At 45.5% G+C, this 22405-nt stretch overlaps 1 protein-coding gene across 1 annotated transcript; it reads left to right on the top strand.

Moving 5' to 3' along the window:
- The first annotated feature begins 13007 nt into the window (after positions 1 to 13007).
- Positions 13008 to 21986, top strand: ABHD13 (abhydrolase domain containing 13). The gene is made up of 2 exons (XM_029936446.1): positions 13008 to 13026; positions 16685 to 21986. The coding sequence occupies exon 2, from the start codon at positions 16705 to 16707 to the stop codon at positions 17716 to 17718; it is 1014 nt and encodes a 337-aa protein (XP_029792306.1). The 5' UTR covers positions 13008 to 13026; positions 16685 to 16704; the 3' UTR covers positions 17719 to 21986.
- Positions 21987 to 22405: the final 419 nt, after the last annotated feature.

Genomic DNA, 22405 nt, shown 5'->3' with positions numbered 1-22405 from the left:
GCGGAGCGCGCCTCCGACCCGTGTCGGCGGTCTGCCCGGGAGCGCGCCCCGACCGCTACTTAGAGCTCGCCCCTCGCGGCCCCGCGCGCCCCACGCGCGGCAGAAGTGACCCCGAGCTCCCCCAGCCGCGAGGGCAGAGGGCCCGGGAGTCCCGGCCGCCGCCCGCCGCCGACAGGTGTAGACCTGCGGATTGCACGGCGGCAAGTTTGGGGTGTCTCAGAGATGGCGCGGCGCACCCCACGCAATTGAAGTCGACTTTGCTGTCGATTTTTTTTTTAGGGGGGGAGGTCAGCGTTTGCTTTCTGCAAAATGCATACCTCGTGCTGCTTTCCGGGGCATCAGAACCAAAAACAAATCTTTTAAATCCAGCTGTTTGACAGAGGCTTACTGGGTCACACCGTAACTGAGCATCAAGGCGCAAGCGGCTTCAAGTTCTGATGTTTGATTTCCGTGGATCGTGTCCTGATTTCCTCGGCACGGGCTAATACTTGTGTCCGTGCTTAGATTAGTCACATGTCTTTCACTAAGAAGTTGCGTTTTATTTGAGTACGCGATGATTTGCTGTCCTGCATGCAATGTTATCTCATAATTGTTCTAATTAAAACATTTAGAATGCTCAAGTCAGTAGTTGTTAATAGACTTATTACTGTGTGCCAGGCACTGCTGAAAATACAGAATGGACAAGGTAGAAGACACGATCAGGGATGAGCTCCCAGTCTGTGTAAAAGAGATGAATTAATTATTCTGCCGGAATAAGTGTCACCGCATACGTTTGTACAAACCACAGGGAACGGAAGGGTCGGTAGTAGGGAGTAGAGGTCCAGGGAAGGCGTTCCGAAGGTGCTGCTGCCTGAACTTGGTTTTGACAGAAAAATAACGCATTGCCCTAAATTCTTTCCTGTGTGCACATCCTCAGCTGTGCTCCAGCGAGTCTCATTCATTATTTAATCCAAGGCTAGCAGAACTTCCAGTTGTGCTTTCACTTACCCTGCTCTGGTGGGTGTTAAAACACTTTAAATGTTGTCTTCTACAAGTGGCCGCATGAACACACTCGTATTGCATTTGCTCCCAGCAGTTTTCCCATTACACGTTTCATCTTCCTCGTTCATACGAGGAAATAGACATTCAGAGAGCTAAGTGAGTTGGCAAAGGTCACCTAGCTATTATCAGACCAAGCCCGAGAAACAGGTCTCTTTTTACTGCACCACACTGCCTCCCACTGGTAGCTGGGTGGAAATGACGACTATGAGCCGGCTCTGGACTTGTGTGTGTCCAGACCCAGGCACCTGCACCCCACGCCTCCTGCAGCGGGCCTCTGGCCCCTTGGCTCTGAGGCACAGAGTCCAGGAACCAGATTGTCCTGGGTTAACAGTATCACTCAGTGACCGGCTCAGGAAGCCGTCCAGCCTAACGCTTTTCCAGAATCTCCCCTCTTGTTACTCATCTCCTGGGACTCTTTCTGTTTCTCTGTTTCTCACTGATTTAGAGCTCAATTATTACTCAGATTCTAAAATCTTTCTGAATCTTGTTTCACCACCTGAAATGCCTAGGCTTCTTAGATTGTGACCAAAAGTCTTAGTTTTTCTAATTCTTCTAAGTAAGACTTTTTCCCGGGCGCCTGGGTGGCTCAGTTGGTTGAGTGTCCGACTTTGGCCCAGGTCATGATCTCACGGTTTGTGGGTTCATAGACTCTGTGCCGGCTCATAGTCACCTTTAAAAAGTAACTTTTTTAAGTTCCATCCATCTAGTTTATAAAGTGTCTAGAACAGTTTGAAACATACTGAATTTCATTATCTGGTGTTTTTTTTTTTTAGTGTTTATTTTTGAGAGAGAAAGAGTGAGACACACAGAGTGTGAGCAGGGGAGGGTAAGAGAGAGAGGGAGACACCAAATCCGAAGCAGGCTCCAGGCTCCGACCTGTCAGAGCAGAACTTGATGCGGGGCTCAAACTCACAAGCAGTGAGATCATGACCGGAACTGACTGAGCCACCCGGGCGCCCCTCATTATCAGTCTTAATTCTAACATCATTATTTGCATTTTCAACCTTTGTACATTTTTTTATGACCATATTCTGACAGATATTTCAGATAACCTCAGATCATCTTAAATATTTTACAGGTAATCTCAGAACAGACTGGGATTGCCTCCCACAGTGACAGTGATCTGGCACCTCTGTTCCATTGGTTGACTCTCTGCCAGCCCTTCCCTGCTTCTGGTAAAGGGGAGAGCACCAAAACGCTGTGTGTCACCACCTGGTGTGTTTGAGATCGGTCTGCCTGAGCAGATTTCAGTCCCTGGAGCTGGTCTGCCGTCCCAGTCCCCCATTTCCGTAGGCAGTTGACGCTTCATTTGTCCCCTGGGGCTGTTAAGACAGGAGTCTCCATTATTGATGACCTGTGGGTAACCGTTAGGGAAGTGGAGAATTCATTCTGTGGTGTCTCCCACACTCTGAGAGCTATTTGTGTTTCTGTTTCCGCTGTCAGCTGGCACCACTGCGAACTTTTCCAGCGGTAGGTGGGGAGGGGCCCCTCGGTGTGGGAAGGCCTGACTTCTTGGCGGGGAGGGGCTCGTTGGTGCGGGAAGGTCTGACTCTCTAGCACTTGGTGGGGCTGACACTCCCCAGGGAAGAGGGGAAGGGTGGGAAGAGGGGAAGGGGGCTGTAGGTGCAGGAAGGCCGGACTTCTTGGCGGGGATGGGGCCGTCGGTGCGGGAAGGCTGAGTCTGCGTCCATAGTCCATCATACTTGGAATGTGACTGGCCCTGTGAGCCCCTACTAGGAGCCGGGACTTGTTCTGCCCCCCGTGGACACCTATTAGCCAGCTTGTGAACGCCCTTGCACTTTTTGCGGTCTTCGTGGGAACCCACGTGCGGTTCTGTCTCTTGTACTAGGTTTTTTCACTTATGATCAGTTTTAACTTTTAAAGCTATTCCTAAAATTACCATTTGGAGATGGACCCAAAGGGCCTTTAAAAACAATAGTACATTTGTGACTTAGGACCTTTTTGATTGCATTTGTAGTTGGTTAGCCTCTCGTCAGATTGTTTGGGGAGAATTCGTGTTTCCCATAAGGGTGAACATCTTTTGTAGTTTTTAAAAGACTTCTTTCTGTCAGCAGAATCCGTAAATCAGTAATATGATGTAAACTTCTGCTATTAAAAATAATGAGAATAATGGACATTTTGTTTTTTGTGTGAGAATTCTAGGCTTTATTAAAACATAATTTTAAGTGAGATTAAAAGAATAACTTATCTATTCTGCTAGTTAGGCAATAATCAAAAAATGTATTTGTTCAATTAGAGAAAGACAAATACCATATGACTTCACTCATGTGGAATTTAAGATACAAAACAGATGAACATAAGGGAAGGGAAGCAAAGTTAATATAAAGACAGGAAGGGGGACAAACCATAAGAGACTCTTAAATAGGAGAACAAGCTGAGGGTCGCCGGTGGGGGATGGGCTGGTGGGCGGGGCCGCAGGGCAGCACTTGCTGGGAGGAGCCCCGGCTGTTGCACTCAGGGGCCCAATCACCGGGCTCTCCTCCTGAAATCATTGTGGCATGATTTGCTAACTAACTTGGATGTAAATTAGAAAATAAATTAACTTAAAACAAAAGGCAGCCACTCCTGAGAAGCATCAGGCAAAAGGGAGGGGCTCACATCGGGAGGGGCTCACCTCGGCGCCCCCTTCCCTGCAGAGTCCAGACATGGCCTAGCGTAGGAAGACGGCCAGGTCCAGGCCCCTGGCGCCGGAGGGGGTGGGTCAAGGAGCCCTCCCTGCTCCAGCCCTCCCCAGGGCTCAGGCCCAGGGAGGGGTGAGGTGGGCCTGCGTGCCTGCACCTCTGTCTCAGGTTTCTGCCTGTCTCCCCGCCAGCTCCCCATTGTTTGTCAAGGTTAGCTGCGTCTGATCCATCACTTTCCACCAAGGCCTGCACCCACAGGGTCCTGGCAGCCTCGTACCCTTTCCTTCCACTGCCCCGCCCTCTGCCCCCCCCCCAAACTGAGTTTGCTGTGACCAGGCCCCTCAGTACTGCTCTCCGGACCCACGCTGACCCCCTGGCAGGCCCCGGGATGCAGGCTCGGGCCCCGCACCCCCAGTCCAGGCCGGCGAGCGTGCTGGACGAGACAGAGCCCAGTCCCCATGCCTGACCACAGGAGAGGGGAGCCGTGGTGGCTGTGGCTCCTCCAAGCAGCGCCGGTCTGCGTTCGCAGCCGGACGGCCCAGGGGCCAGCTCCATGCCCCCCAGCCCCAGCAGCAGGACCCTGGGCGCGTCTGCCTGCGGGGGGGGGGGGGGGTAGCTAGTATCTGTCTGGAAGCCTTCAAGGGGTTACAGGAGGAAATGCCAGGGTGACCCTGTGGCCGGCTGTGCCCAGGACAGTCCCAGTTTGTGTCTGCTGCCCGGTCTCACTTCACTGTGCCTCCTCTGGCTCTCGAGGTGCGAGGATGCAGATCCTAACTCGTGTCTCAGCCCGTGGAGAGAGGTGGGGAGCTCCTGCCTGGCAGGCGTTCAGCTCTTCCGTTAGAACGACAGCACTAGCTTTCTCTCTCTCTCTTTTAAGATTTATTTATTCATTTGTGTAATCTCTACACCCAGCCCTGGGGCTCGAATCCATGACCCCAAGGTCAAGAGGCGCAGGCTCCAGTGACTGGCCAGCCAGGTGCCCTGCGAGGTCCATTCCTGATGGCTGAGGCGATGACTGACTCTGGATGTAACAGAATGGCCTAGAACCCTAGGTGCGCAGAGTGCGGGCATCATGTTCCCCGTGTGGGTGTTGTTCCCCGCGATGGGAAATGTAGCCGCGGGGGAACTGGGCGACGTGTGCACGTGACCTCTCTTTACTGTCCTCGCATTTGCATATTAAATCCATACTTACTTCAAAATGAGGAGTTTAGAAAAATGTATTCGCTCCTGTAGTTTGAGTTTTAGTTCTTGATATATTTAAGTTGTTCTTCTCTTTAATTTAAGTGCCCTTGGATAAAGGGTTGGTCACAGGTTACCAGTTTCCGGGGGCAGTAGTACTTTTTGGCAGGGAGGAAGTTCGAGGTGGTTGTCACTCTGGACTGGAAATCAATCTTTAGTGTTTGCCGTTGTGTACGTGGCTTTCATTGGAGAGATCACCGAGTTCCGTTCACAAAGCAAAAGCAAAGCGTTGTTGGGCTCATAGAAACCTGTGATAGTTCTTTAGAGTCCTGGCTGTTCCTTCTCTCCCAGCTGTACCCCTAAAACATGCCGTGTCTGTTGTTCTATGTGAAGGTTGCGTAGCCAGACTTATTTCCTACAACTTTAAGTGCGTGCTCTTGAAAAAATAGGTTTCTTTGATAGTAATGGTCTGGGAAGGAGACTGAAAATGTATGATGAATAAAATATCTTACAAACTTGAGCTGAAATGTGAAATCACTAGATCTCTGCACATCTGAGTTTTCTAAAGACTCATTTAAAAAAAATTTTTTAAAATGTCTATTTATTTTTGAGAGAGTGAGTGAACACAAGCAGGGGAGGGGCAGAGAGAGGGGGAGACACATGCAAAGCAGGCTCCAGGCTCCGAGCTGTCAGCACAGAGCCCGATGCAGGGCTTGAACTCACAGGCCATGAGATCATGACCTGAGCTGAAGTCTGACACTTAACTGACTGAGCCCCCCTGACCCGAGACTCATTTTTAATCTTGGTGCATACTTACCTCTCACTTTTCAGTTGCTCCTTAAACTCTTATAACCAGGCTCTCCAACCTCTGCTAGTTCGTAAAGATGGTGTTTTTTATAATCTAATGCTTATTTTCCAGTCCTATCTTTACGTTTTCTCTGTCACCAATAAAATGAATGAGACCCTAGGGATTATTCAGTTTAACAGCTTGTTTCTACAACTATGGAAGCTGAGACCCAAGGTAGAAAGACATAGACAGGAGGGCCCATTCAGAATGGGTCCCCATATTTAAATGTGGACTCACCTGGTGGCCCGAGACCCTGTGAGGCAGCACCCCCTGGGTGAGGCCTCCCCAGGTGCCTCAGGACTTCTGCCAGAGCAGGAAGTTCTCTCTCCAGAGCTTGTCCTCTGTCTTCTGTTTGTGATCCTTGGGACCCTGAAGAATGCGAGGTGTTTTTATTAAAGATACGTATCTTCCAGAACCCAGCAAGCTTTAGCAATGTATTACAGCGACACAATATTACAGTTAAAGGAGGCCATCATTCTTTTGGGGCAGGGGGTTCTGTTTTTATTTTTTATTTTGGTTTCAGCATAGTGACATGCCTGCTGCATTAGTTTCAGGGATGCATTCTGGGGTTGCAAAAACATGATACACCATGTTCACAAGTCATAGGACAAAATCGTATGATCATTTTGACATTCGGGAAAACCATTTGAGGGGCGCCTGGGTGGCTCAATCGTCCGACTTCGGCTCCGGTCATGATCTCACAGTTTGTGGGTTCGAGCCCTGCATCGCGTTCTTTGCTGACAGCTCAGACAGAGCCTGGAGCCTGCTTCCGATTCTGTGTCTCCTTCTCTCTCTGGCCCTCCCCTGCTTGCGCTTTGCCTGCCTGCCTGCCTCTCTCTCTCTCTCTCTCTCTCTCTCTCTCTCCCTCCCCCCCCCCCCCCCCCCTCTCTCTCCCTCCCTCCCTCCCTCCCTCCCTCTCTCTCTCTCTCTCTCTCTCAAAAGTAAATAAACATTTAAAAATATATTTAAAAACGATTTGAAATAATTGAACATCGTTTCATGATAAAAGCTCGCAACAGAATGGGTGCAGAGGGAATATACTTCAGAGTAATGAAGGCCATGTTGATAATGCTCCCGCACGGAGCTTTGTTCTCGGCGCTGGGAAACGGAGTGCGTTTCCCCTGGGATCCGGAACAAGACCCGAAGGCCACCCGGCCCGCGGGGAGCAGCACCGCGCTGGAGTCCCAGCCCGCGGACTCGCCTCTGCTCTGTCAGCGCTCGGGTCGATTTCCGGGGCGTGTAGTTGCCAGATCGAGTGCGTGGGACACGTCCTCCTCAGTGTGAGGGCGACGCGTCTCTGGAGGGAAAAGCCAGGAGGGTTCCAGGGCTGGGCACTCGGGGGCAGTGGTTTTTCCACTTTGTGGTCTCAGAAACCCTTTACATTTTCAAAAACAATCAAGGGTTCCACAGTCTTTTTTGACATGCGTACTACTATACAGAGATCGATGGTGTTAGAAATGAGAGCTAGGAGTTTATAAACTATACAGCGTTGTCATTTTAAAGCAGCAGTAAAAAAACTCCATTACACATCAGCACACGTTTTATCCCAGACGGCGGTCTTTGCCCACCGGTTAACTGGGAGCGCGGCGTCGGACATCGCTGCAAGCGTCTTGGCCGTCTGCGCCGACAGCGCGCCTCCTCCGAGGGTAGGCGGTCCGAGGCGGGCTCCGGGCGCCTGCGGTTGTCCAGGGAGGAGAGTCCTGGCTGTCCTGTGTGTGTGTGTGTGTGACACTCCCCAGCGCAGGGGCACTTACACGGCAGCGCCTGTGTCGGAGAAGCTGTCGTCTTCCTCTCGTGGAAATCCCTCGGCTGCCCTCACAGTGAGCCGTTGCCCGCGCTGGGTTCTGTGACCGCCGTCCTCGGTGCCTTGGAAATGCCAGTTTGCCGTGCTGGGCAGATTCTTCCCAGGCCGACTCGCTCCGCGGGCTCTCACAGACCACCTGGACGGACAGTCACCACCACGGTGCCATCAGAAAAGTCCCTGCAGTCACTGGAAGCTTCCTGGCCACCGCACGTCCGCTTTTCATAAAATGTCTACCAGACAGTCTAACTCTGGATAACCACAGCTTAGGAGGTGACTTTCAGTAAAAGTGTTGTCACCCAGAGAAGCAGCTAGGTCAGCTCACAACTCAGGATTTCAGGATCAGCACATCTTGTCACACTGAACATTAGAAATGTGTACTCACTGGTTGAAATATAACTAAATGCATAATTTTTACGGCTTCCTCAGTGGCATTCTTCTGTGAAAATGATTCTCCTCTTTCCTGGAGTTCACGGGGTGAAGAATTGGACTCCTGCATGTGGTGCCTCTGCCTTGATCCTTGCTGCTCGTCATTGGTTTTGTGCCATTAATGCGAATGTCCAGTGGTGAAAAGCCAAGTACAGTATAGGCAGATAATTAGTATAATTATAGTGTTGATCTTGAAGATGCCTAGAAAGGGTCTTGGTGACCCCTAGGGGTCTGCAGCCACTCTTGAAAGCCATTGGCACGGGAAGATCTCGGGTTTGAGAGGAGCCTCAGATCACCCAGTTCAGCTCCTCTGCTCTGAGTTCCTGCACATGAGGTTGCCAAGTATTTACTGAGATTATGCTTGAATACCTCCAGGTCCTGTGAATGATTGTGCTAAGTGGGTAAAAATAAGTGGCATAGACAGCTCTTTGATGTCAAATAAGAGAAATCCTTAATCCTGGAGTTACACTTTGTCCTGTGTTTTAAATGTTTGTAAGTTTCCACTTGGGTTCTGTAAGTAATCAGGCATGATGAAATGCAGGGCTTACTAAGAATTATGTTGTAAAGGACACATAGTTATGGTTTTATTTTTCTTCTTTTCATAGTGAAGTGAACTCAGGTTCGACATGCACTGTTGTACGTGCCCCTGTCTGTTTCCCAAGTAGATCACGAGCTACTTGAGAACATTTGTGGTTTTCAAATAGTCGGTGGTGCCTAAACTCCATCATGCACCTAGCAGGGGGTGCCCGTGTGTGTGGCCGTGTCCTCAGTCTGAGCAGTGCGGTCGGAGGCACTGGAGTCTGAGGAGGCTGTAGCCGGGGCTGGGTGCGTCAGTGGCCGAGGCCTGGGCCCCCTGGGGCGTGGCGGCTGTGTCCCAGGGACTCCTGTCGTGGAGGACGGGCATGACTTCTGCACTGATTGATCTCCATTTTTTTTTTGAGCATCTGCTTTAACAATATTTACATATTTTTCCTAGCAATGGAACCTTTGAGTTTCTCCAAGTACATATGTATGAGGGGGCACACGAGGTGATTCCGGGAGATCCGATGAGCGAGCCCTCACTGACCCTGGGGACTGGTCACTCAGCGGGCACTCGCCGACCTGGGGCTTCTGACTCTTATACAGCTTCAAATGGTTTTTATTTTTTAGTCTTAAATTGGTTGTTGTATACTTATAATGGCCTGATACTTAAACACTTGAGGCATTGGAGCACTGAAGTTGAATACAACAAGTTAATCAAGACTGTAAAATTCTCAAGAGGATCGTCACCAGACCTGAGAGTCGAATTCGTAGGACTGAAGTGCTTCTAGAGTCCATCAAGACATTGCCGATACTTCAAAACCGTTCTAAAAGGAAAACTATCAGAATTGTTTCTACTTGGTCATAATAAAGTCAATAAAAATCAGTGATGCTTTCAATAGATTAATTTATTTTTATTTTTGAGAGACAGAGACAGTGCAAGCAGAAGAGGGTCAGAGAGAGGGAGACACAGAATCTGAAAACAGGCTCCAGGCTCTGAGCTGTCAGCACAGAGCCCGACGTGGGGCTCGAACCCATGAACCGTGAGATCATGACCTGAGCCGAAGTCGATGCTTAACCCGAGCTCCCCAGGTGCCCCTCAATAGATGATTTCTTGAGAAGTGCTTACTAATGTCAACATGATGCCTCTAATCACTTCGTCTAAATAAAAGCACAAAATTATTTTTTAGGTTGATTGTTTTTTATTCCAAGTCAAGACCTGTGCATATTATGATAATGTGCTTATTTTTGAAACCATAACACATTAGTTAAATTTTCATTTACTATGTTATTATATATTGAGCCCCAGACTTTTACCTGTGCTTTCTAAATAAATATTTCACATCATGCTTTTCTTCTTTGTAATTAATGAAAAGCATGGAAAATGTGAGGTGGAGGAGGGTGTGATTAGTTGTAGAGAGGTTTGAGGCGTAGGTAAAATATCAGGTATTCAAGGAATAGATAAATTGAGATTGTAGGTGGTGTAAACAGAGGATCAGAACTCGAGTGTGATGGCTGGAGGCGTGAGAAAGAATGAAGTTGCTGAGGGAGAGGAAGGGAACGGACAGGACCTGGGAAGATGCCTCTGTTTGGGGGTGTGTCCGAGGGGGACACTCTGGAATCTGAGTCACCGGAAGCCGAGGGGGATCAGTTGGTGCTGCTGAGGGTTACGGGGTTGCATGCGGGTGGAGAGAATCTGTCGGCTTTGTCAGCAGGTGAGGACTCCTTTCCGGAGGTCGCGGGGAGAGGCGTCCGTCCAGTTCTCCGGAGCAGGCACTGGGGCGGCCGCCGCAGCCGCAGGGAACGGGCCACCGAGGCCTGGACGCGGGAGACCCGGTGTGAGCCGGCGCGAAGGCAGGACCGAGGACTGGGACGGTCGGGTGCTCACGGCGTGGGCACGAGGTGGGGACCGAGGCTCCGCGGCAGCGTGGGGCCGGGGTGCCCGCGGTTCCGCGCCGTCGGGTCCAGTGAGTGCCCTCTGCCAGGAAGCCCCCTCTTCGGGTAGCTGTGAACGTGTTCAGCTCCGCGTCTCTGTTGGTCGTCAGGACGCCGCGGTGCCGCCCTGAGAACGGGGAGCCCCGCAGGTGGCCTGCCCCTCCCGACAGCACATTTCCGAGCGTTTGCCCCCGAAGACGGGCTCTCGGGGTCGGCCGGTGGTCCAGCTCGTCGTGGGCAGTCCACTCTGGAGACCCTGCAGGCGCCCCCGGCCCTCCCCGCTCTGTTGAAGGACGAGGGAGGGGAACCCGGTGCTCAGGCCGGGGCAGGTGCCCCTGACCGGCTGCCCCTTGCCCCCCGGGAAGGAGAATCGTCGGTGGTGGCACGTGGGCGCCGCGTCCAGGACTCGCAGAGCACACGCCGCCAGGAGTGCCTCTTTCCACTTCCTGCGGGACAGGTGTGGTCCAGCCCAGGTGGGCTCGATCCAGATGTGCTGGCTGCGAGGGATCAAGTTCCCCGCAACGAGTGTCGCCTAGAAACAGCCGCTGTCCCCCCTTCGTGAGGCCCCCGGGGTCACTGTGCTGGAAGTTAGCCAGAGTGGTGTCTTCCCGCTGGAGAAAGGGTGCTCGCCCCTTACTCTCACGAACTTGCTGACAAGATGGACGTCAGACCTGCACCTGCCGCCGCCGTGGGATCTGCTGCTCGCGGTGGCTTCCCTGACGTCTGGATCCTCATGCTGCCCCGTCAGCAGGAGACTCCGGAATTGTCTTCTGCTGAGTCAACAGTTCGTGAATACAACATCCTCCCTAGTTTGGGTTTGCTTGCTCCGGTTCCCTTAGAGCCTACAGGTGCGGCACAGACAGGGGAGCAGAAGGTTCTGGCACGTTGGGTCAGGTGAGGGTAAGGCGGTCTGCGGGTGGGGGCTCCTTCTAAACCACTGGTCTGCCAAAGCAGAAGAGAAGGAAGACGGCCGACACACTTGAGAACAGCTTCTGGTCACCTGTCCTTAGAGTGGATCTCCATTGATCTTCCTGCAAAGGGACTGACATTGACGCTGGCTTCGCCTGTTTAAGATGTAAACCGTGATACCTCTGTGTACCGAGCGTCTGTTCAGTTAAGGCGACTTCTCAGCTTAATTCCTGTGATTTCTAACCAAAAGTGGACGCACGTGGCCATTTTTCTGATGCCCAGTCTTCGGTATATGTGTCCGGTGCTCAGACTACAGTTACGTTTTCTTAGAAGCCTGATAATATAGACACATTATTTCTTTGTTCATTTAGAAGTTTTAGTTTGGAATATATGTAAAGTGGTGTCCTACCCAGTAGGGACACAGTAGTGAAAAAGGGAAAAACAGTTCATGGCTTTATAGATTTAAATTCAGTATTGTATGTTGAAATTAGAAATTAAAGAGGCTTCTTTACAAAAGATAATTTTTCCAAGTTTGAATAATTGAAAGTTATAACTGTTTTTTCTGAATGTTTATCTGTGTATGCGAAACGTTCCAAGAGGCTTTTGTAACAGTTTTGTTTGATTTGAAAACTGAATCAACTCCTGATTATCCAGCCTATAGGAACCCTTATCAAATTTCTAGATTTGCTTTGTACAGTCTGATGTTGATGTTCATTTGAGCAGACCATGGTTAAGAGCATGGTAGTGTAGCTAGAAACAGTAGTCCCAGAAGCAAATACAGTTAATATATCTAGAGTTATCTGTAAATGCTTTTTAAAGTAGTTTCATTTGGTAATGCTGACCAGCCTTAAAAGTGGGCATTTAAAAAATTCTGCTGAAAAGGAAATTCAGACTGAAAATAAGTGATAAACAAAAGGTTGTTCAGCAGATACACGGTAGAGCAGAATTTTAGGGTGATGGAATTTTAGCCATGTTCTTTTTTTCTGCCAAATCACCAAATAAATGGTGTTTGAGTTACTCATTTCTCCAATATGACTGTCATAAATGATTGGTTTTAACTATGAAAAAGACAGTAAAATTGTTCACTAAAGAAATATCTTAAATGATACCTTATTTTCCAAAAGTGTGGTGCTCCAGTATGTTGGTATTTTCTATACCAGACCTTGTTAATCCCAAGTTAATGATGGTGTGTTTTCACATTCTCCAGTATAGCTCTTGGTCCAATGAAAATGCTTGACAATTACTTACACTTGAAATATAAAAATGAAGTAAGTAAACATGAGGTGAAAAGTCTAAGTGAGCCAGATGTGTTGTTGACACTCGAGCGATGCTGAGGCAGCCCTGTGGGAGGTCGTGGGCACGGTTATAGAATCGCGGACTGATTCGCGATCTGGAATACCGGCCTCTCCCGCTGCTCCGACGCAGATTCCGACGCAGATTCCGACGCAGCTCCGACGCAGCCCCTTGTGGTCTGCTTTGTAACCGGGTCGCACAGCCGCTGCTGGGGGATTTTCAAGCTGGAGCTAGTTTTGCCTCCTGCACAGGCGCTTCTCTAGCTGACCGCGGTGCTTATGTAATAAAACTTGCTACAGCTAGGTGGCGGTGTTGATTGCAAGAAACTTCAGGAAAATGCTGTGCCCTTGGTTTATGTTCAAAGAGTCATTTGAACAAGAATTCAAGTTTGAAAGTCTATGCTCAGCAAGCTAGTAAGATACGTTGGTGAGGTAATAGTGAAGTATCAAATCTATTAAATCACCTAACTCGCCTTTATAGCCAATCCAATGTAATTTGGTTTTCTGATTTTTTTCAGTGTTTAATTCAGTGAATGAAAATGTCACGTTTACGAGCTTCTGGAATACAATAAAGTTTTAAAAATCAGTCATTAACAATTACTTATTAAATTTAAGAATAATTTCTTTATATGATAGTGTTGTTTGCAAGTAAAAGAGAATTTAATAATATTTAAAACTTAGCAAATGTGTAAAGAGATGACTGCTACATAAGAAAGCTTACACCATATCACCTTTTCTGCCTTTTTAAGACAATATGCATAAACTTTTTAATTTGATAACCATAAAACATGGACTTGAAATGCTTTTCTTCTGCCTTTTCTTTTATCAATTATAATTTTCAGAAGTCTTTAAAAAAGTTTTTTCCAAAAAGTCATTTTCTTCATTTATCTCTGGTTCTCAAATAGAATTGCTGTGTCTTCGTTTCATGCATCTCCCCCAGCTCTTTATGGCCTTATCGATACATTGTACTTATTTGGATGGACTCACTGACACGAAATTGCAGTAAGGGCTGTATGAGAGATCGTGCATTATTTCACGACGCTAGCAATCTGAGATCTCTTTTTAATCCAGTGTGAAAGAGAAACTATTAAACTCTTTCTCTCAAAAATAATACAATTCTAGAAACCAGTAGTTGTTTAAATAAAGTAGTGTTTAACTGTGAAAACCTCTAGCTAGAGGAGAAAATATTTGATTCCTACCTCAGTTTGTTTAGGTATAATTTATAATGTGCAAAAGAAAATTAACAATAAATTATATCAGATTGATCTTGACTAATTAGGATGTGTTAACTGTCTCTAATAAAATTTGCCTTCAGCCTGCCCAGCTCAGTGAAGTTGTAGGATGCCAGATCAGTACACAAAAGTCTGTTTTGTTTCTGTATACTAATAATTATCAGAAAGAGAAATGAAGGAAAATGGTTTTATTTACAATTCCATAAAAAAATATATAATACCTAGGAATGAGTTTAGTCAAGGAAGGGGAAGAGCTGTACACTGAAGACTATATGACATCAAGAAAGACACAAATAGGGGCACCTGAGTGGCTCTGTCAGATGAGCGTTGGACTTCGGCTCAGGTCATGGTCTCACGGTTTGTGGGTTCGAGCCCCGCATCGGACGCTGTGCTGACAGCTAGCTTGGAGCCTGCTTCAGATTCTGTATCTCCCTCTCTATGTGACCCTCCCCTGCTCACGTCTCTCTCAGTCTCAGTCTCTTTAAAAAACATTAAAAAAGTTAAAAAAAAAAAAAGAAAGACACAAGTAAATGGGAAGATACTCTGTTTTCATGGACTCAAATTGTTATTATGTCCGTATTACCCAAAACAGCATACAGACTCAGTGCGGTCACTAGCAAAATTACAGTGGCAGTTTTTATAGAAACCGAACAGTAATCCTACAGTTTGTGTTGAACCACAGAAGATCCCAACTAGACAAAGCAATCTTGAGAAAGAAGAAGCTGGAGGCATACTCTCTAATTTCTAACTAGACTACGAAGCTGTGTCAGAACAGTGTGGTAAAGACAGAGTGATCAGTGGAGTAGAGCAGAGAGCCCGGAAATAAACCTGCATGTAAATGGTCAATTAATTCACAACAGGCTGGAAGCCAGGAATACAGAATTGGGGGACATGGCGCTGGGGAAAGTGGCTTCCACACGTAGAAGAAAGGGCACTGTCGTAGACCATATAGAACATTAACTGGAAATGGAACCATAAAACTCCTAGAGGAAAACGAAGTAGTAATCTCTGTGACTTCCGTCTTGGCAATGATGTTTGGATCCATGACCCCAAAAGCCGAGACAACAAAAGCAGCCAGGAGCGACTACATCAGAGCAAAAAGCTTCTGTACGTCCAGGGAAATAAGAAGTGAAGGGACAGCCTGCCAAAGGGCAAAATATATTTGCAAAGCATATACCTGATAAAGGATCAGTATCTAAAGTACATAAAGAACTCACCCAAGTCAATAGTAACAAAACCTGATTACAAAATAGAAGATCTAAATAGATACTTTCCAAGGGGCGCCTGGGCGGCTCAGTCAGTTAAGCGTCCGACTTCAGCTCAGGTCATGATCTCAAGATTCCTGAGGTCGAGCCCTGCGTTGGGCTGGGTGCTGACAGCTCAGAGCCTGGAGCCTGCTTCGGATTCTGTGTCTCCCTCTGTCTCTGACCCTCCCCTGCTCATGCTGTCTCTCTCTGTCTCAAAAATAAATAAAAAACATAGAAAAAAATTTAAAAAAAGATTTGAATAGATACTTTCCCAGAGAAGACATACACATGGCCAGAATGTACACAAAGAGACGTTCAGCATCACTAATTATCAGGGAAATGCAAATGAAAACTCACAGTGGGATGACAAGACATAAATGTTGGCGAGGATGTGAAGAAAAGGAAACTCTTAGGCACTGTTGATGGGAACGTAAATTGGTGCAGCCCATGAAAAATAGTGTGGAGGGTTCCTCAAACAATTAAAAATACAGCCACCACCGTCTGGTCCAACAGTTCTGCTTCTGGCTGTCTATCCAAAGAAAACAAAACCACGGACTCAAGAAGACATGGACCCCCATGTTCATTGCAACATTATTTACAATAGCCAAGATACGGAAACGACCTAAGTATCCGTTGATGGATGAATGGATGAAGAAACTGTGACACGTATACACCATGAAATATTACCAAGCCATAAAAAAGAATAAAAGCTTGCTGTTTGCCACAAAATGGGTGAACTTGAGAGCATTACGCTAAGTGAGCTAAGTCAGAGAAAGACAAATATGTATGATTTCATTAATATGTGGAACCAGAAAAAAAAAAAAAAACCCTAACCCCCAAGCGTAGAGATACAGAGAACAGCTGGCTGGTTGCCAGAGTCAGAGATGGGCGAAATGGGGGAAGGGGATCAAAGTATACCAACTTTCAGTTATAACATGAATAGTCTTGGGGAGATTGGGTACAGCTTGGCAACTACCGTTAATACTGTATTGCATACTTGAAAGTTGCTAAGAGAGTGGATCACGGAAGTTCTCATCCCCAGAGAAAAAATTTTGCGACCGTGTATGGTGACAGACATTAATTAGACTTACCGGGAGCATTCTTCATATAGATAAAAGTCCTTATGTTGTACACCTGAAAATAATAAAATGTTATCTGTCAGCTATACCTCAATACAGAAAAGACATTCTCTCACCCTGCCTACCTCCCTGATGGGCACTCCAGGAGCCTCTAGGCTCTTCTACTGGAGTTGCTGGGAGCACGGCCATTTACTTCCACTCCTGAGCGGAATTCCCTCATACAGATTTGGGAACAGGGCATCAACGGATTTTTCTGTCAAATTAAGGAGAATGCATTAATGAGAATACCTGGCAGTAATTAAGCACTTTTTTAGAAAAATGAATATATTTTGATGAATATATGTGTTTCGTCATTCTAGCAGTGGAAGGAGAAAGGAGAGTGTTGAGAATAGAAGGAATGGGGGAATGTGAACCACGGTGGATGGATTGACATAGCCTTCCAAGGAGTCTCCTAATGCAGCGATTTACTGGATCTGTCTTTTAAAATAATTGTATGTTGAATTACTAACTCTCTCTCTCTCTTTCTCTTTAGGACACTTACGGTGAGCTACAATGGAAAAGTCCTGGATCCTGTGGAACTTTGTGGAAAGATGGCTCATAGCTTTGGCTTCGTGGTCTTGGGCTCTTTGCCGTATTTCTCTTTTACCTTTAATAGTGACTTTTCATCTGTACGGAGGCATTATCTTACTTTTATTAATATTCGTATCCATAGCAGGTATTCTATATAAATTCCAGGATGTATTGCTTTATTTTCCAGAACAGCCATCTTCTTCACGCCTTTATGTTCCCATGCCCACTGGTATTCCACATGAAAACATTTTCATCAGAACCAAAGATGGAGTGCGTCTGAATCTTATTTTGATAAGATACACCGGAGACAATTCGCCCTATTCCCCGACTATAATTTATTTTCACGGGAACGCAGGCAACATAGGTCACAGGTTACCAAATGCGTTGCTTATGTTGGTTAACCTCAAAGTTAATCTTTTGCTTGTTGATTATCGAGGATATGGAAAAAGCGAAGGAGAAGCGAGTGAAGAAGGACTCTACTTAGATTCTGAAGCTGTGCTAGACTACGTGATGACTAGACCTGACCTTGACAAGACGAAAATTTTTCTTTTTGGCCGTTCCTTGGGAGGAGCAGTGGCTATCCATTTGGCTTCGGAAAATTCCCATAGGATTTCCGCCATCATGGTGGAGAACACGTTTTTAAGCATACCGCACATGGCCAGCACTTTATTTTCATTCTTCCCAATGCGTTACCTTCCTTTATGGTGCTACAAAAACAAATTCCTGTCCTACAGAAAAATCTCTCAGTGCAGAATGCCTTCTCTTTTCATCTCTGGTCTCTCTGACCAGTTAATCCCACCAGTAATGATGAAGCAACTTTACGAACTCTCCCCGTCTCGGACTAAGCGATTAGCCATTTTTCCCGACGGGACCCACAACGACACGTGGCAGTGCCAGGGCTACCTCACCGCCCTGGAGCAGTTCATCCGGGAAGTCGTGAAAAGCCATTCTCCTGAGGAGATGGCCAAAACTGCATCTAATGTAACGATTATATGATGTTTTTTCTTTTTGATTAATGCACTGTATTTTAATTTGTGCAGAACGATAAAGAATGTTCCTTTCTAGAAGCGTGTTATGTCTGTACTTGTCTGAAGAGTGACATTAAACTTTGAAAGGACTTCAGTGCTCCTTTGAGATGATCCAAATAGTTTTTTACATTTGAAGAACTGTAATTCTTGGGATTATTTCATACCTTTTCGTCAGACCTTTCAGTGTGGTTATGTATCCATATCTTTAGTTTAATATGCCCGTTTGATAGCTATTGTATTCAAAAGTTTCTTGTTGCTAAAGGGGTGTGCTTTGTGTGGCCCTTAGATTCGTGGCTGGGTGTGGAAGGAGACTGGCCAACGAGAAACCTTTGGGTATTATTATTCCTTTAGTAGGTACCGGGACAATCATGGTAAGCCAACTTAGTTCTGTAACTGCATTCTTCACCTTAAAAGTTAAAATGAAATGCATGATGGTATTTTCTTCCTTGAATTATGCAATGCATTGTTTTTAATGTAAATAGTACTGGTCCTCGACCGATGTATATGGCAACCTGGGGTATATCTATTTTTATGTAAACTCTATTTTGTTCTCGGCAAGAAGTGACAGTGAGGCCTGCGTGCAGGTTGCCACTGAAGTTTGCTCTGGCAAATGCTGAGGTCCAGCTTTTTCTTAGAAGTCACCGGGACCCCGTTTTCCAATATCCACGTACCGTGTTTCGTTAGGTACAGTCTGGATCATGGCATGTAAAAATAGAAATTTAGAATTTTACTGCAGCTTTGATGTGCATATTTGAACTTTTTAACATTTGTAATTTTGGTGGCAAAGAGAATTTTAGCTTCTGTCAATTTTGTAAGTCTACAGCTGAACCACTCCTAGCAGTCGTGATGACTAGACCCTGTTTAAGAACTGAATTAGCGAGTCTTACCACTGTACAGTTGTACATGCTGTTTTGCAGAAATTCCCACACTTGATTTTTAAGTCCAGTGTCCAGGTACATCTAGCCCACAAAAGCCAAGATATCAGTTATTGGACTTTCTGAAAATAAAACTTACAAAATCAAAAGCAAAACACCTGTTCTTTGCTTTAATGTTTCAGTTGTTCTCATACAGAGCAGTAGAAGTTTCAGGAAGTCGCCTTTATTTTTCTCCTGTTTCTAGGAGTGTGGGAATGAAAGAACACAGGAACTTTTTCTTAGAGAGCCCATTACCATTTGTTAAGAGGTCGTAAGTGAGAAGTAGTATTTAGACATAGAGAAGAGTAAGAAAAATCTTACTTAAAAAAAAAAGAGCCCCTTAAAATTTGCAGAATATACCTTAAAAATATAAGCTATGGGGTATAATTGTGCTACGTTGTTTCAAGCTCTCCTCAAAAATTAGATGTGATTGAGCTCTGTACATGATGTTAGCTTTAACATAGAACATTTTGAATATTTTAGCTATATTTATTGGCTTTGTACAAGCAGCTAGAACAGAGAAATCATGGGTCACTATTCTTGACCTTAATTTTAGAACCTTTCCATGAAGATAGTGCTAGAGATACTTTTGCCAAATAACATTCTTACTCACTTCATGTCAGTATTTAGAAAAAAACCCTAGCAAGTATGATTTCTAAGACACTTTTTCTATAAATTATTGTTTAAAAGTCATGCTTTAAAAAAAAAAGTTGGTAATGCATATCATGGGAGGTATATGTTTATGTTTAAATTCACCACAGTTAAAGGATACTTCTGATCTTGTTCATCACTGCGGCGTAGAATGACCCCTACAGTAATGCCTTCAAAAGAAACGAGTTACTACAGCAAATGTCGTGTACTTAGCCTTGAGCTTGCCTGGTGCACCGTAGCTTTATCATCTGGAAGGATCGAGCAGCTTTGTGTGTTTCCGTGGACTCATTTAGCATTCTGCTTGTGACCGGGGATCATCACCTTCTGTTGTGAATATGCTGATGAAAGATGAAAGCTTTTTCTTCATCAGTGTTTTGTTCTTATGCTGCCTTTTTCTTTTTTTTTAGGTCTATAAACAAAATTCCTTTCCCCTCTGAAGCCAGGATTTCAAAACTTGTCCAGTACTTGTGTTCATCCCCACCTTTGTTCTGTTCGGAATAAGGGACGTGTGTTGCGGGGCTGCGTGTAGGATTCTAGGACGTGCTCTCCCTGGCTTCTGTATCCGAGGCTTCCTTAGATAGGAGGAGGGCGGAGAACAAACTCTCGTGGCCCGCGGTCCGTGAAGCCCGGGGCGCCGTTTTTTCAGAACATGTCCAATTTTGTGGCCAAAGCACTTGGTCTTAATAAAATGCAAATTCTTCATGAGTTGCTCCTTCATGTAGACCCAGGTCTTAGTGGGAGTTGAAGCGTGTCCGCCTTGTGTATTTGTTTCTGAATCATTTTGCAAGAGCAGCTGTAGTAAGAATTTATGAATGAATTTTAAGTTTTTAAGCAACTGTAAACTAGGAAATCCTAGAATAATTTTAAATCTGGCAAGATGCAATTCATTTAGGTGAAGATCCATTATTTTAAAGGATTATTAGGGTGGGGGGGGAATGGCAGAAAATGGGGAGAAATAGTATGTGACAGAGAAAAGGTGCTAAATGAAGAGAAATAGCTGGAAAGGGAACCATGACGTAGTTCTTAAATGGAGAGCCAGGAAATGATTAATGATTAACTGATAGGCTTGGGAGCAAAAGCTACCGAACAGTGCAAAACAACACGGGAATGCAGGCCGCCTCTATCCGAGAAAGTGACTAGGGCCCCGGGCGCTGCGAATACCTGGACTGTGAGGTTGATCTTTTTATCAGACGGTACTTCCAGGTCTGTGACAGGGCGGCGGGAACTGGGTCACGAAGAGCCGCCGGCCGGTGGTGGGCACCCAGGTCCCAGGTTTGGTGACAAGCTGGCCTCACGGTGGTTCTTTCTGAGAATTCATCCACCTGACGCAGTTCTATTCATTTCTTACCTTGTAAGATTTGCTTTGAGGGGGGACTAGGTTTGTCTGGTCCAGGTACAGAATGAAGGCCATATTCAATTTTATATAAATTATCTCCCAAGCTCAATTTAAGACACGTTTTCATTATTGAGTCCCTTTCTTAAGGTTAGGTAAAAAATAGGGTAAACTTTTTAAAAGGATGTCACACAAGTCACTTTTAACTTAGGTCATGATTGAGATGGATTGAACTCCTCCACTGACCGCTCCCCTCTGTTTTTCCTATTAAGTTTGACACCAATTATGAAGAAAGAAAAAAACTGTGAAAAATACTAGTCATAATGCTTTTTGATTATCCACTTAAATTTATGTATTTTCATATCACTCAGGTAAAGTCGGATGTGACAAAGCACAGACATCTATTTTTTAAATCAATAGGGTAGAAAATGAAAAGCACTTCTGTTTATTTATATTACCATATATGCAATCATCTTAGCGAACCAGGCATAATATATTCATTTGTATAACAAAATAAACGCATTCATCCTAATTATAGTCAACACGTTTTTGCCAAATGGCGCAAATATACCTCCATTTATATTTTGTATCTTAAAATTGTAGTTTAAAAATAGGACTATGTATAAGACACTTTTTACAAAAAGTGCCATATATACATGTAACAGGGAATGAGTGTGTGTTGTTTAACATGATTTATAACAGTTTCTGTCAGTACAGTGAATACCGAAAATTCAAGTTGTTTTCAGCACCTTCAGGTACCTTCAGGATAAGAGAAGTTACCCCAGCCTCCTGATGTAACTCATATTTTTGTTATTTGCCATACTTTATCTGAAGCAGTAATACAGTTTTATAACAAATTTGAATGTTACAGTACACAGCACACTAGCCATAGCGAGCAAACATTTACATTTGTTTTTTTTACAATAGATTTCTTTTAGAGCATACTTTCTATTTTTCTGTACTGACATATGCAATAAATTGATAACATTAAAGGTTTGATTAATGTCTTAAGATAGTTTGTAGTCTTTTTCTCCCCCGCCCCCCTGCCAGTTTTCTATTAACCTAAATTATATGGTAGAACATTAAGGTTTCCTTAATGGTTAAATAAAATTTCTGAATTTGTGCGGAAATTAATGAATTTTTATTGTAATAATGCCGTGGATGATAAGTGTAAGTTAGATTTATATTCTCTTTTTTCATATTATTTTCCCACAGACATTTAATTTAAGCTGATAGTAAATGTTTTCTGTATATTGGCTGCTGGAGAATGAGGAGGCCCCAAAGCGTTTGCTGAGTTAAATGAATCTGGAAATGAATAAATTTTAACTGTTCACAGTCCTGTTGGCGTTCAGATTTCATAAGTGCCTTTTCACAAAACTCTGGTCTTTTTGTTTTCCCCCATTACTATTGGTGGTATAAGATGATGAAAAGTGGCCTGCTGCTCATCCAGTCTTTCAGAGTCTTTCCCTGACATGAAACTCCCGTGCTCCTCTAGTGCAGAGCCAGTCGGGTCACGGGACGTGTGCGCCACACCTAATGTCGCTCCGCAGGTGGAGATGAAGCGTTCACTTCCCGGAGACCACCCTTCATAAACGGTGCGGGAGTCCCGTGGAGTCCCTGGAAGACTGCTGCCTTCCCAAGAGGAGTCCTTCTTAGACTGCTCGTTCTCATGTTCAGAAAAAATCTTCACATTTCCTATTTCGCTCTGCAACCCTTGTTTTACACTCTGACACGCTAGAAGGCATCACAGCTAGGTC

This window comes from Suricata suricatta, chromosome 4 (assembly GCF_006229205.1).
Source record: "Suricata suricatta isolate VVHF042 chromosome 4, meerkat_22Aug2017_6uvM2_HiC, whole genome shotgun sequence".
Lineage (NCBI taxonomy): Eukaryota > Metazoa > Chordata > Mammalia > Carnivora > Herpestidae > Suricata > Suricata suricatta.
Note: the sequence above shows the minus strand (reverse complement) of the source record. Positions and strands in the feature narration are given on the sequence as shown.